This window comes from Carcharhinus amblyrhynchos, chromosome 9 (genome assembly GCF_965287045.1).
Source record: "Carcharhinus amblyrhynchos chromosome 9, sCarAmb.v2.hapA, whole genome shotgun sequence".
Lineage (NCBI taxonomy): Eukaryota > Metazoa > Chordata > Chondrichthyes > Carcharhiniformes > Carcharhinidae > Carcharhinus > Carcharhinus amblyrhynchos.
Window position 1 is genome coordinate 10,689,802 of NC_137332.1, and position 14,429 is coordinate 10,704,230.

General features: G+C 47.6%; 1 protein-coding gene across 1 annotated transcript in view; it reads right to left on the reverse strand.

Moving 5' to 3' along the window:
* Positions 1-7,589: 7,589 nt before the first annotated feature.
* The window catches only part of ak5 (adenylate kinase 5), a 60,098-nt gene continuing 53,258 nt past the window's right edge, over positions 7,590-14,429 (reverse strand). The window contains 3 exon segments of the mRNA XM_080196460.1: positions 7,590-7,658; positions 10,525-10,641; positions 12,634-12,825. Coding sequence (XP_080052586.1) covers positions 7,590-7,658; positions 10,525-10,641; positions 12,634-12,825 — 378 coding nt within the window.

Sequence of the window (14,429 nt, forward strand, 5' to 3'; positions counted from 1 at the left end):
GAAGTCTCACAACACCAGGTTAAAATCCAGCAGGTTTATTTAGTAGCATGAGCTTTCGGAGTGCTGCCCCTTCACCAGTTGAAAGCTCGTGTACCAAATAAACCTGTTGGACTTCAATCCGGTGTTGTGAGACGTCTTACTGTTCCTACCCCAGTCCAATGCCGGCATCTCCACATCATGATCGTGGCCGATCAAATTCAGTATCCTAATCCCACCTTTCGCCTTCCTCCCCCATGTCTCTCTAGCCCCAACAGCTATATCTAATTCCTTCTTGAAATCACACAAAATTTTGGCCTTGTTTGTGGTAGTGAATTCCACACATTCACCCACCTCTAAGTGGAGAAACTTCTCCTCGCCTCAGTTCCAAACAGTTTACCCCTTATCCTCAAACTATGACGCTGGATTCAAGTCCAACTCCAAAAACTATTTTTATTCATTCATGGTATTTGGGAATTGCTGGCAAGGATGAAATGCCCATCCCTAATTACCTTGAGAAAGCAGGGGTGAGCTGCCGCTTTGTATCACTGCAGTCTGCGTGCTTTAAGAATACCTACAGTTCTGTTTCAGTTGGGAGTTCCAGGATATTGACCTAGTGATGACTGCAGAAAGGAACATAGATCTAGCTCAAGTCAAGAGGGTGTGTGACTGCAGGGGAACTCTCAGGTAATGGTGTTCCCATGCATCTGCTTCCCTTGTCTCATTCGGTGGTGGATGTTGATGAAGATGCTAACGAAGAAGCCTTGCCAAGTTACTGCAGCGCATCTTGTAGATGGTACACTCTGCTGCCGCAGTGTGCTGATGTTGGTGGGAATGAATATTTAAGGTTGGGGACGGGGCGCTGATCATGCTTTGTTCATAATCATGTTAGTTCAATTCCTCGATGCAGAAGCTGCGAAATTTCCTGAGTGTGTGCCTACCTTTTTGGGCAGCAGGGTGGCACAGTGGTTAACATTGTTTCCTCACAGCACTAGGGACCTGGATTCAATTTTGGCCTCAGGTTACTGTCTAAGTGGAGTTTGCATGTTCTCTCTGTGTCTGCGTGGGTTTTCTCTGGGTGCCCTGGTTTCCTCCCACTGTCCAAAGATGGGCGTCTTAGGTTGATTGGCCAGGTTAAGTTGCCCCCTAGTGTCAGGGGAATTAGCAGGGTAAATACATGGGGTTACGGGGATAGGGATTGGGTGGGATTGTTGTTGATGGGCCAAATGGCCTCCATCTGCACTGTAGGGATTCCATGATATGTTTCTACGGTGTTGGGAATTTATTGAGAGTTCATCCAAGCAAGTGGGGAGCATTTCTGACTTGTGCCTTATAGATGGTGGCAAAACCTGAGCTGGCCAGGAGGTGAGAGACTCACTGCAGAATGTTCAAACTCTGACCTGTTCTTGCAGCCACTGTATTTATATCCACTTAAGTATCTGGTCAAGGGTAACCCCCAGGGTATGTTGATGGTTGGAGTTTCAATAATGGTGATGCCATTGAATGTGAAGAGGAGATAGCAATTGGCTCGGTTGGATTTGTGGACAGGACATATCTTCAACAGGTAGATGGTTATCAAAACCCCAACCATCAACATGCAAGGGCAGAGGTACATGGGAACACCACCACCTGCAAGTTCCCCTCCAAGCCACTCACCGACCTGCCTTGGAAATATCGTCGTTCCATTGTAGTCACTGGGACAAAATTCAGGAATTCTTTCCCTAACGGTATTGTGGGTCAACCCACAGAACATGGACTCAAGCAATTCAAGATGGCAGCTCAAGGGCAACTAGGGATGGGCAATAAATCCTGGCCAACTGTGACACACACATCCCATGAATAAATATAAACAAAAATGCATCCATTATCAAATGCTGCCCTAATGTCAAGGAAAGGCACTTTCAACTCAGCACTGGAGTCTTGTCCATGTTTGTAAGTTTGTTATATGCTCTGGAGCAGAATGGTCCTGACAGAAACCAAACTAAGCACCAGTGAGCAGATCATTGTTGAGTAAATGCCACTTGATAGTGCTGTCAATGACATCTCCCATTACCTCATAAATAGTTAAGAATAGACTAAAGGAATAATAAATGGATTGAATTTGTGTGGACCTGAAAAGTTTCCACTTTGTCAGATCGGTGCCAGTGTTGTCGCTGTCCAGGAGTTGCTCAGATAGTCTTGGAGTACAAGCCTTCCACAATCCTGGCAGGATGTCTAGGATGGCCATTTCTTGATATCATCTGAAGAGAATCAAAATTGACTGAAGATCGACAAGCTATGATGCGGGGACCTCAGGAGGAGGTCGAGGTATGCCATCCGCTTGACACTTCCAGCAGAAGACAGATGCAGATGCTTCTGACATGTCTTTTATCTTCAAGTAATGGTATTGTCACTGGACCAGTTGTTCAGAGACCCAGGGTAATGCCCCGGAGACCTGGGCTTGCATGTCAACATGGCGGGTGGTGAAATTTGAATTCCATAAAAATCGGGAATTGTAAGCCTAATAATGACCATGAAACCATTGTCGATTGTCATAAAAGCCCATTTGGTTCACTGATATCCTTTAGGGAAGGAAGTCTGTCGTCCTTACCTGGTCTGCTGTCATTGAGGTGGGGGATGGTTAACGGAGCCTTTTTATTTGTTCATTGGATGTGGGCTAGCATTTATTGCCCATCCCTAATTGCCCTGAACTGTGGTTTGCTACGCCATTTCAGAAGGTGTTTAAGAATCTCACAGTGCAGAAGAGGCCCATCTAATCTGCACTGATACATGAGAAACATTTAGCCTCCCACTATTCCCACTTACCAGCACTTGGCCCATAGCCCTGAGTGTTACGACGTGCCAAGTGCTCATCCAGATACTTTTTAAATGATGTGAGGCATCTCACCTTCACCATCCTCCCAGACAGCGCATTCCAGGCTCTCACCACCCTCTGGCTAAAAATTGTTTTCCCCATATCTCCACCTCCCCACTCTAAACCTCCTGTCCCCTCATGACTACCCCCTCAACTAAGGGGAACAGCTGCTCCTTATCCACTCTGTCCATGCTCCTCATAATCTTGAACACCTCGATCATGTCGCCCCCCCCCACCCCCCTCAGTCTTCACTGTTCCAGAAAAAACAACCCAAATCTATCCAACCTCTCTTCATAACTTAAATCTTCCATCCTGGCAGCATCCTGGTGAATCTCCTCTGCACCCCTTCCAGCGCGATCACATCTTTCCTGTAATGTGGTGACCAGAACTGCGCACATGACTTCCTGGCTTTTGTAATCAATTGATTGGCCGGCATGGTAACACAATGGTTAGCACTGCTGCTTCACAGCTCCAGGGACCTGAGTTCAATTTCTGGCTTGGGTCACTGTCTGTGTGGAGTTTGCATGTTCTCCCCGTGTCTGCGTGAGTTTCCTTCCACAATCCAAAGATGTGGGGGTTAGGTTGACTGGCTATGCTAAAATTGCCCCTTAATGTACTAGAATGCTCAGGTTAGAGGGATTAATGGGTAAAATATGTAGGGATATCGGGGTAGGGCCTGAGTGGGATTGTGGTTGGTGCAGACTTGATGGGCTGAAGGGCCTCTTTCTGCATTGTAGGTTCCAAGATAAAGGCCTGTATCCCATATGCCCTTTTCACCACCCCACTAACATGCCCTTCCGCCTTTGCTGTGGGCCTGGAGTCAAGGGGGTAAGGACGGCAGATTTCCTTCACTAAAGGAACAGTGAACCAGATGGATTTCATGACAGACTTTTAATTCCAGATTTTTAAAAAAATTCATATTTCACCATCTGCCATGGTGGGATTTGAATCCTGGTCCTCAGAGCACTATTCTGGGGATTAGTCCATGACAATTCCCCTCTGCACTGTCTCCTACTGATAATTGTTTAATTTCCTACCACCATTCATGATTGGGTGTGGCAAGACACTGCTTTAATCTGGTTCAGAGATCATTTAACTCCGTTATAAAGCTGAAGTTTATTTATTATTGTCACATGTAGGCTTACATTAACACTGCAATGACGTTACTGTGAAAATCCGCTAGTTGCCACACTCCGGTGCCTGTTCAGGTACACTGAAGGAAAATTAGCATGGCCATCTTTGGGCTGTGTGAGGAACACAGTAAAAAGTCTGACAACACCAGGTTTTAGTCCAACCTATTTATTTGATAATATACTCGCAAGCTTTCGGGTTAGCCCCTTCGTCAGGTGAATGGAGAGTTCTGGCCTCAGACAGAGCATATAAAGTACAGACAGTTTAGAGATTACTGATTAGAATGCGAATCCTTACACCTAACCTGCTGTTCAAGACCTGAAGTGGCTGACAATGTGAGTGGAAGGAGCACTGATCACAGTTTAAAGAGATGTGTATTGTCTCCAGACAGTACAGTAAGTGAGGTTTTGCAAACCCAGGCAAGTCACTTACTGTACTGTCTGGAGACAATACACATCTCTTTAAACTGTGATCAGTGCTCCTTCCACTCACATTATCAGCCACTTCAGGTCTTGAACAGCAGGTTAGGTGTAAGGATTCACATTCTAATCAGTAATCTCTAAACTGTCTGTGCTTTATATGCTCTGTCTGAGGCCAGAACTCTCCATTCACCTGACGAAGGGGCTAACCCGAAAGCTTGCGAGTATATTATCAAATAAATAGGTTGGACTAAAACCTGGTGTTGTCAGACTTTTTACTGTGTTTACGCCAGTCCAACGCCGGCATACCCACATCATGACTGTGTGAGGAAACCAGAGCACCTGGACACAGGGAGAACGTGCAAGCTCCACACAGACAGTGACCAAAGCTGGGAATTGAACCCTGGTCCCGTGAGACAGCAGTGCTAACCACTGTGCCACCCACACATATAGTTGTAGCTTCACCAAGTTGTCACCTTATCTTTAGAAATTATTGGTGTTTTTTTAATGTATTCATTTATAGGATGTAGACATTGCTGGCAAAACTAACATTTGTTGACCATCCTTTGTTGCCTTTGATGAGTATAGAAGAGGATTCTTCTGCCAACCTGCGGAACCATGGTTTATTTATTATCTGTCTTGACGATAATGATAGAGTGAGGGTTATGCTGGGCCATGAGGTTGCAGATCCCACAGCACCTCATGGAGGCCCAGTTTTGAGACTCCATTTCATTTAGCTTGAAGGTAGCGCACACAGTGGAACCAGACACTCCAGCACAGTACTGACAGACTGCTGCACTGCCAGAGGTGCCAGCTTTCACCTAAGACATGAAGCCAGAGTCCTGTCTGCCCTCTTGGGGTGTAGGTACATTAACATGTGGCACTATTGCTAAGAGGAGAAAGGGTGTTCGTGCTGGTACCAATATTCACACCTCAAGCTACATCACTTCAAACATCATTGCTGTTTTTGGGACATTGTGCAGTATAAGAACATAAGAACATAAGAAATAGGCGCAGGAGTAGGCCAACTAGCCCTTCGAGCCTGCCCCGCCATTCAATAAGATCATGGCTGATCTGTCGTGGCTCAGTTCCACATTCCCGCCCTCTCCCCATAACCCTTAATCCCCTCTCTCATCAAAAACCCATCAACCCGCGTCTTAAAAATATTTAGCGAGGCAGCCTCCACCACTTCAACGGGCAGAGAATTCCAGAGATTCACCACCCTTTGAGTGAAGAAGTTCCTCCTCAACTCCGTTCTAAACCGCCCCCCTTTTATCTTGAGGCTATGCCCCCTAGTCCTACTATCCTTTCTGAGCGGGAAGAGTCTCTCCACCTCTATCCTATCCATTCCATTCATCATCTTATACGTCTCAATGAGACCTCCCCTCATTCTTCTAAACTCTAACGAGTACAAGCCTAATCTATTCAGCCTCTCCTCATAGCTCAACCCCCTCAACTCCGGCATCAGCCTAGTAAACCTCCTCTGCACTCCCTCCAAGGCTAAAATATCCTTGCGTAAGTACGGCGCCCAAAACTGCACACAGTACTCCAGCTGCGGCCTCACCAATGCCCTATACAGCCGCAGCAAGACCTCCCTACTTTTATATTCAATCCCCCTCGCTATGAAGGCCAGCATCCCATTCGCCTTCCTGACCACCTGCTGCACCTGCAAGCTGGGTTTTTGCGACTCATGCACAAGGACCCCGCGGTCCCTCTGCACCGTCGCCTGCTGCAGTTTTTCGCCACGTAAGTAATAATCCTTCCTACCATTCTTCCTACCAAAGTGGACCACCTCGCACTTGCCAACATTAAATTCCATTTGCCATTTCCTGGCCCATTCGCCCAGCCTATCTAGATCCTTCTGTAGACTCTCCCCACCCTCCACACAATTTGCCTTTCCACCTATTTTGGTGTCGTCAGCAAATTTCGACACCCTACACTCGGTTCCCTCCTCCAGATCATCTATATAAATGGTAAATAGCTGAGGCCCCAGCACCGACCCCTGGGGCACTCCACTAGTCACCATCCGCCAATCCGAATAGCACCCATTGACCCCCACTCTCTGCCTCCTATTTGACAACCAATCCTCTATCCATGCTAACACCGTACCCCCAACTCCATGCCCCCTTACGTTCTGTTTCCTTAATTGATTTGAGGAATTAATTTGAGGAGGAACTTCTTCACTCAAAGGGTGGTGAATCTCTGGAATTCTTGCCCATTGAAGTGGTGGAGGCTACCTCGTTGAATATATTTAAGTCACGGGTAGATAGATTTCTGATAGACAAGGGAATTAAGGGTTATGGGGAGAAAGCGGGAAAGTGGAACTGATGCACTTCAGATCAGCCGTGATCTTATTGAATGGCGGGGCAGGCTCGAAGGGCTAGATGGCCTACTCCTGCTCCTATTTCTTATGTTCTTATGTAATTCACAAGTCACCGTATATTCAAAGGTATTAATTGGCTTTAATGCACTTATGGAAATGCTAAAGTAATGATCAGCGTGACACAAAGCAAGTCTTTCTCATTTTTAAAAAAGATTTTACCATGCAAGATTAAGCTTACAAATTATAACCAAGCTGCTCTGTAGATCACTTCATTCCTTCTGTGAGGTCCAGACTGTCCAAAAAATGAGGGCACCTCCCAGGCAGTTTAGGGAGATGGACAGGCTTTACTTGCTAGTCTCTGCATAGTGGCAATGGGAGGAAGCCCTCAATTGGGCTCCGGGTAGATGGGCCATCATTCCAGTGCTGAGAAGATGCTATAGGGATGAGAAGATGTTGGACACACTATCCTTATTGCTTCTCACACCAGCCTTTGCAACATGAACCCCCATCCTTACATTCACCCAGAAAAATTTGACCTAAGTCTGATGACCTTTTGCAAACCTGGCATCCTATTTCATTCCAACGTGACCTTCCAGCCACATTTCCTCTTCATCACTTGGACTTTTTATTTCCACCATCATAACACTGTCTCGCTCAGCCCTGCTTCAGCTCATCGGCTACTGAAACCTTCACCTACCCCTTTCCGACTCGATAATGCATTACTCCACAACCTGCACCCGATGTGCTGCTCTTTTTAAAACGTCTGCGCTCTGCTTCAAGCAGAAAATATCTTTCATTACCATCGAGACAGAAAAAGCTGTGCCCAAATCTCTACCTAAGAGTAGGACATGCAAACATCTGGTCCCTTGCATTATTTTTGTCAGGATTAATCTCTTAAGGTTTGCTTCACTGTTCCATGGTTTTTCGCTGCGTTGATTTCAGCCGTAACTCTTGGCTGCGAGCGAGAAGTCGCACTCGAGTGACTTAAGCACATAATCTAGGCCAATACTGCCTTTCAGAAGCGATGTTAAATTACTTAAGCCTGCCCGCCCAAGTAAAATACAACGGGGGGGAGGGAGATCTCGCCCCCCCCCAAAATTCTAAGTGTTGAATTCACATTAAAAAACTGGAGTAAACCCTGCTGCTTTTTTTTTTAACGGGAGTTTCAAAATGAACTCTCACATTGCAAAATGCCCCAGTGTGAATCAGCCCAAAAATCAGTGGGCAGGTCCCATTCCCACAGGGGAGGGCAGCAGCGTAGCGCTGAGTGGGTCACTGCGGACGTGCCGATCCGTCTGCGCCGAGATCGGTGCAAACACAGTGGCCCCCCCCAAGCTGGCCAGCCGCGCAAACCCCGCAATGGTGGCAATGTGTTTATCCCCCTCCCCTCCCCTCCCCGCACAACACGATTGCTGGCCCTTGAACATGCCTAGGTGCCCAGGCCAGTCTCGACACCCACCCCCTTCTTCCCCCCCACACAATCCCGCCCCAACGACTCCACCCCCCACCCCCCCACCCCCACCCCCCCCCCACCCCCACCCTCACCCTCCGCCCCCGATGGCCAGCCCCAACCACTGGCCTCCCTACCTTGACCATTCAGCCCAAAATGTAGTGGCAGTAGGGACCCCCCCCCATCCCCACAGATCAACCCCTACCTCCCAATTAGGTTCTGCCCCCTTGGTACTGTCTGATAGGCAGCGCCAAGACGCCCCCTGGGCATTGGCTCTTTGCCCCTTGGCCGAGGTGGCCTCCCCCCCCCCCCCCTCCTTCACTCCAGTGGGGTCGGGCCGCCAGCACCCCACAAGTGGGGAGCTATTGTAAACCCCACTGGAGTGAACGACTCCTGGTGGGTGGGGGAGGGGCTAACAGGCCCAGAGGCCTCATTCCCGGCCTGCTAATGATATTAAAATTAGATTTACATGGCCATTTGTATGTATAATGCAGCTCCGCAACAGAAATCCAGCACTGGCAGATACGCAGAGGACACGGTGCCCGGTGGGGACGCTGGCAAACAGCCTCCGCTCGATTCTCCCGGCCTGCTGTGCTCCAAAAACAGTCCAGCGGGATGGGGGAATCACCCCCCAATATCTTGAAGCCTGGGGGGGTGGTGATGAGGGTGGAATCTGCTCAATATTTACCCTTCAATATAATCAAAACTGCATTTTGTACAAATTGGTTGTCGTGTATTCTGTTCAAAGAGTGTCTAATTGGTTTTGACAGATCCTGAGGTCATGCAAGGCACTATATAAATGCAACTCAGAGTCATAGAGGTTTACAGCTGGGAAACAGGCCCTTCGGCCCAACTTGTCCATGCTGCCCTTTCTTTTTTTTAAAACCCCTAAACTAATCCCAATTGCCTGCATTTGCCCCATGTCCCTCTATATCCATCGTACCTGTGTAACTGTTTAAATGTTTTTTAAAAGACAAAATTGTACTGGCCTCTATTACTACCTCTGGCAGCTTGTTCCAGACACTCACCACCCTCTGTGTGAAAAATCTACCCCTCGGGACACTTTTGTATCTCTCCCCTCTCACCTTAAATCTATGCTCTCTAGTTTTAGACTCCCTTACCTCTGGAAAAAGATATTGACTATCTAGCTGATCTGTATCCCTCGTTATTTTATAGACCTCTATAAGATCACCTCTCAGCCTTCTGCTCTCCAGGGAAAAAAATGTCCCAGTCTCTCCAACCTCTCCTTATAACTCAATCCATCAAGTCCCGGTAGCATCCTAGTAAATCTTTTCTGCACTCTTTCTAGTTTAATAATATCCTTTCTATAATAGGGTGACCAGAACGGCACACAGTCCTTTCTCAACTCCTGAAGAGTAACACTTTGCACAGTCCATGTAGCTTCCCTTAAGCGTTTTAATATGAACCCAGGGGGAATGGGCTCCTGGACTGGTTACAACCTTCTAATTGGTCTTGGTTTTCAATTTTATGGGGGAGTGGGGTAGTTTCCACGAAGTTTTGGATCAGGGTGGAGTGTGTATGTTGTGCTTGAGGCATTGCAGTTTTGTGGGACAGGCTGGATGGAGCAAAGGGATTTAACCTGGTTAGTCAATGTTGATAAATCTTAGCTGCGCTCCTGGGACATGGGTTTTTTATATTACATCCTTGTATTTATCAATGCAGATGAAGGCTTTAAGGATGGCACAGTGGTTAGCACTGCAGCCTCACGGTGCCAGGGACCCGGGTTTGATTCCCAGCCTCAGCCTGTGCAGGGTCTGCACATTCTTGCCGTGTCTGCGTGGGTTTCCTCCAGGTGCTCTGGTTTCCTCTCACAGTCCAAAGGTGGATTGGCCATGTTATAATTGACCCGAGCATCAGGGGATTAGCAGGGTAAATGTGTGGGATTGCGGGAATAGGGTGTGAGTGCAGGCTCAATGGGCCAAATGGAGTCCTTTTGCTCTGTAGGGATTCTATGATAAGCAGAAGTGTAAAAGATGGAATTGGACAGAGACCGGTGATTGGAAGGTAATACCTTGTGCCTTCAAATGGTCACCATTATAGATTGAAGCTTTTAAAATAACATTTAATAAATTCACAGCCACAAAGTAGTTCTTTTTCCCAGGTTTACCTTTTAATTTCACGCAGTTATTGGAGAGAGTTTCTATTGATTGAACTGCAAACTGCCCTTCCTAATATTGTCTCCACATCCACTTTTGCCCAACACCACCTCAGAAATGGTATTTTTGTACATTAAAGGTATGTTTATTGTAAGTGGATGGTTTTTTTTTCAGAGAGCCAGCATACAGCCAATGGGCGGAATGGCCTCTGATCTCACACGTAACATTCTGTGACTGGAACACCCAGAGGAAACTCACTTCCAGCACAGGAAGCTATCTGAAGCCACGTCGCGCCTGCTGCCTTCTTCAATAGAATTGATGGCTTCGCAGACCTGATGAAAAACTTTCTCCGGTGTTTCTTCTGCGTTTATCTGTTAAAACAGGGAGATTTACAGTGATTCAGAGAAGTAGGATTCAAATGTGACCCCTGTGCGTGTTCACACTCGAGCACAGGTCAATGGACAGCGACTGGTGGCGATACCCCTGATGGTTCATTCACAGTCCTACCCCAGATGTGACGGATGGAGGTCCCGGTGTAGGGAATTGTCTGGAGGGCTTGTGACACGCAGAGTAGCATCCCAGCCTCTGAGCCAGGAGCTTCAGGAACCCGGAGGGAGCTATGGTCCCCACTGGACTGACCGGAGATGAAGTCGGTGGGGGGTGCGGAAACACGGAGGCGTGTGCCGTGGCGGGAGTATAAAATCCTGGCTCACACCTTAACGACCAAGGTCATAACACAGCCACGCAGGTCGAGTGTTAACCTGTAGATCCTTCGCCCAAACACCAGTGGAAGGCGGTAAGAGGGGGGAGAGATTCCTGGTCATCCGTGTGACGGAAAGAAATTGGAGCCTCCACCATCGCTATCCATAACTCCGGATTACAGGATGAAGTTGTCCCAACGACTGATTTCTTGGTGGGAGTGGTTGGCTGATGTGGATCAAATTGATGCCTGCAGGGGGTTGGATACCCGTTCTTGCTGGAGGCAGGATTTGCAATCGGTTTTTGCGCAGAGAACCGGAATGGGGGCCGGAGAGGGTGGGGTCAGTGGAATAGTTACCCAGGAGCCAGGTGATGTCCTAGAGCTATTGCCATTGGACTAGTAATCCAGAGACCCAGGGTAATGTTCTGGGAGTCTGGGTTCGAATCCCACCATGGCAGATGGTGGAATTTAACTTCAACTTAAAAAAATCTGGAATTTTTGATGATTGTCAAAAAAATCCATCTGGTTCACTAATGTTCTTTAGGGAAGGGAATCTGTCATCCTTACCCGGTCTGGCCTACATGTGACTCCAGAGCCACAGCAATGTGGTTGACTCTTAACTGCCCTCAGGATTGGGTGGTAAACACTGGCCCAACCAGCGGCACCCACGTCCCAGGATTGAATGAGAAAAAGGTTTAACTCTTCGTGGGTGCCTATTTCCGCAGGGTATACAGAGCCATCTGTAGTTTAACACGTTTCCGGATGGTTCCCAGCATTGGGTCAAAGAACAAAGAGCAGTACAGCACAGGAACAGGCCCTTCGGCCCTCCGAGCCTGTGCCGATCATGTTGTCCTATCTGGATCAACCGCTTATATCTCTCTGTTCCCCATCAGAGGCTTGAACCTCTCGGGCAGTTGCGATACAATTGTTACCCTGCTGTCAGGAAGGTGGGGCTCCCCCAGTGCATCCTCTGTACCCCGTCCTCTCCTATCCCCCAGCTACAATTCCCCTCAATCTGGATGGCCATAAAACATTAGACAGGGGTCGTGGGTGGAGAGGGGGACTGGTGGTGTTGAGATGGCGGCGCGGGCTCGTTGGGCCGAAGGGCTCGTTGGGCCGAAGGGCCTGTTTCCCGGGCTGATTTTGTTCTTTGTTTACACTGCTCTGGTGTTGGGAAGGCCATTACCTGGTCGTGATCACATTGCAGTTTGTGTGTGCGGATTGGCTATCGCAGTTTCTACATTCCAACTGATGTTCCAGGGCCGTGTAAGTCACTATATAAATGCAAGGGGGGGGGGGGGGGGGTGCAGTCGTTGTGTGTGTGAGAGAAGCAGTCTGTCTTCATTTGTATCCTGAGTGGGTTTAAGATCACAAAGGGGAAATAAGAGAAGTCACCGTGAGGATATGGAGTTGATGCCTTGTTATTATTTTGCCTGCTCTGCGAGGCCAGAGCTGCACTTTAAGCAGCAAATTAACCCCCCCCCCACCCACCCGGCGATCTAAAAACAGATGAGCTGATCATTATCATTCTGGGATCTTACTATGCGGAAAATGACCGCTGTGTTTCCATCGTTACAGCGACTTCCTTTCAGTAAAGTACTGAATTGGCTTTGAGATGTGTTGGAGCAGTAAGCGGCGGTGTTTAGAAAGTAATCTTTTTTACCTTGCAGAGGAGATTCTCCCTTTGGTACTTCTCAATAACTGGCAGCGCAGCGGGGAGGTAATCTTCGATCCGTTTGGCAATGAGGCCTTCGTCGACACTCGCGCGGTCACTCTTTGGAGCGGATTTGAGAAGCCGGCGTTTCATTGTGGCTCTGGAGCAGCTCAGGAAAAGCACGAGGCTGGGCCGGGCTCCCTGGAAGACAGGGAAGGACGGAGAACTCGATTCGGGAAGAACAAACCAAAAGAGGGACGTCTTATGTGATCACGGACTTCCCGACTTGCATCAAGGCCCGTGCAGTGTAACACCGTCGTAAAGTAGGGAATGAGCAGCCACTCCATAATAAAATATTCCCCCAAAATTCAGCAATGGAATCATGACAAAATCATCCGTTTTAGTTGAAAGTTTATTTATTTATTAGTTTCACAAGTAGGCTTACTTTAACACTCGGAGTCATAGAGGTTTACAGCATGGAACCAGGCCCTTCGGCCCCTTGTCCATACTGCCCTTTTTTTAAAATCCCTAAACTAATCCCAATTGCCCACATTTGGCCCATATCCCTCTATACCCATCGTACTCATGTAACTGTCTAAATGCTTTTTAAAAGATAAAATTGTACCCGCCTCTACTACTACCTCCGGCAGCTTGTTCCAGACACTCACCACCCTCTGTGTGAAAGAATTATCCCTCTGGACACTTTTGTATCTCTCACCTCTCACCTTAAACCTGTGTCCTCTAGTTTTAGACTCCCCTACCTTTGGGAAAAGATATCTACCTTCACTATGCCCCTCATTATTTTACAGACCTCTATAAGATCAACCCTCAGCCTCCTACGCTCCACAGAAAAAAGTCTCAACCTGTTCAGCCTCTCCTCATAACTCAATCCATCAAGTCCCAGTAGCATCCTAGCAACTCTTTTACAAAGAACAAAGAACAACCCAGCACGGGAAACAGGCCCTTCGGCCCAACGAGCCAATGCCACCATTTTAACATTGTGAGTGCCCTCTTCTACCAATGACCTTTGTCTACGCCTATTGGGGAAGATTGAGGGAAGACTAATTTAGGGACAATTTTCTGCACTCTTTCTAGTTTAATAATATCCTTTCTATAATAGGGTGACCAGAATTGCACACAGTATTCCAAGTGGGGCCTTACTAATGTAAGGGGCAGAACATGTGCACTCTGCACAGACAGTGACCAATGCCCGGGAATCAAACCCGGGTCATTAGACTGTGAAGCAGCAATGCTCACCACTATGACGCCCTTATTTTAATTATGTTGATTGAGGGGTAAATATTGGCTGGGAGACTGGGGAGACTTTCCTTGTTCTTCAAAATAGCCCCACAGAATTCCAGAAGGAGCCGGGGTCTCGGTTTAACATCTCAACTGGAAAACATGACATGTGACAATGTAGCACTCCTCCCAGTACTGCAGGACAGACCGGGCTACATTTGGTGTTGGAGTCTGGATAAGGATTCTCATTTCCCAGTTTCCCCTGTATTTTCCCCTCCTGGATGAGGCACACACTCACAGCCCTGGGACACAGGCTGCAGTGTTACCCAATGAATCAAAGCCAACACCTTTTTATTCAGGACTACAATGCCATTATCTTCTTTCTCATTACAGTTCCAATAATTCTTACTGAAGAATTGCTCTGGATGCTGCCTGCAATATTATTGGGGTGTGATTGTCCAGTGCTTATTGCTACGGATGTTGCAAGTTTGAGTCCTGTCATGGCAAGTTGTGAAATTGAGTTTAATAAATGCTGTAACTTATGGACTGGAAGCAGAAAAATATTA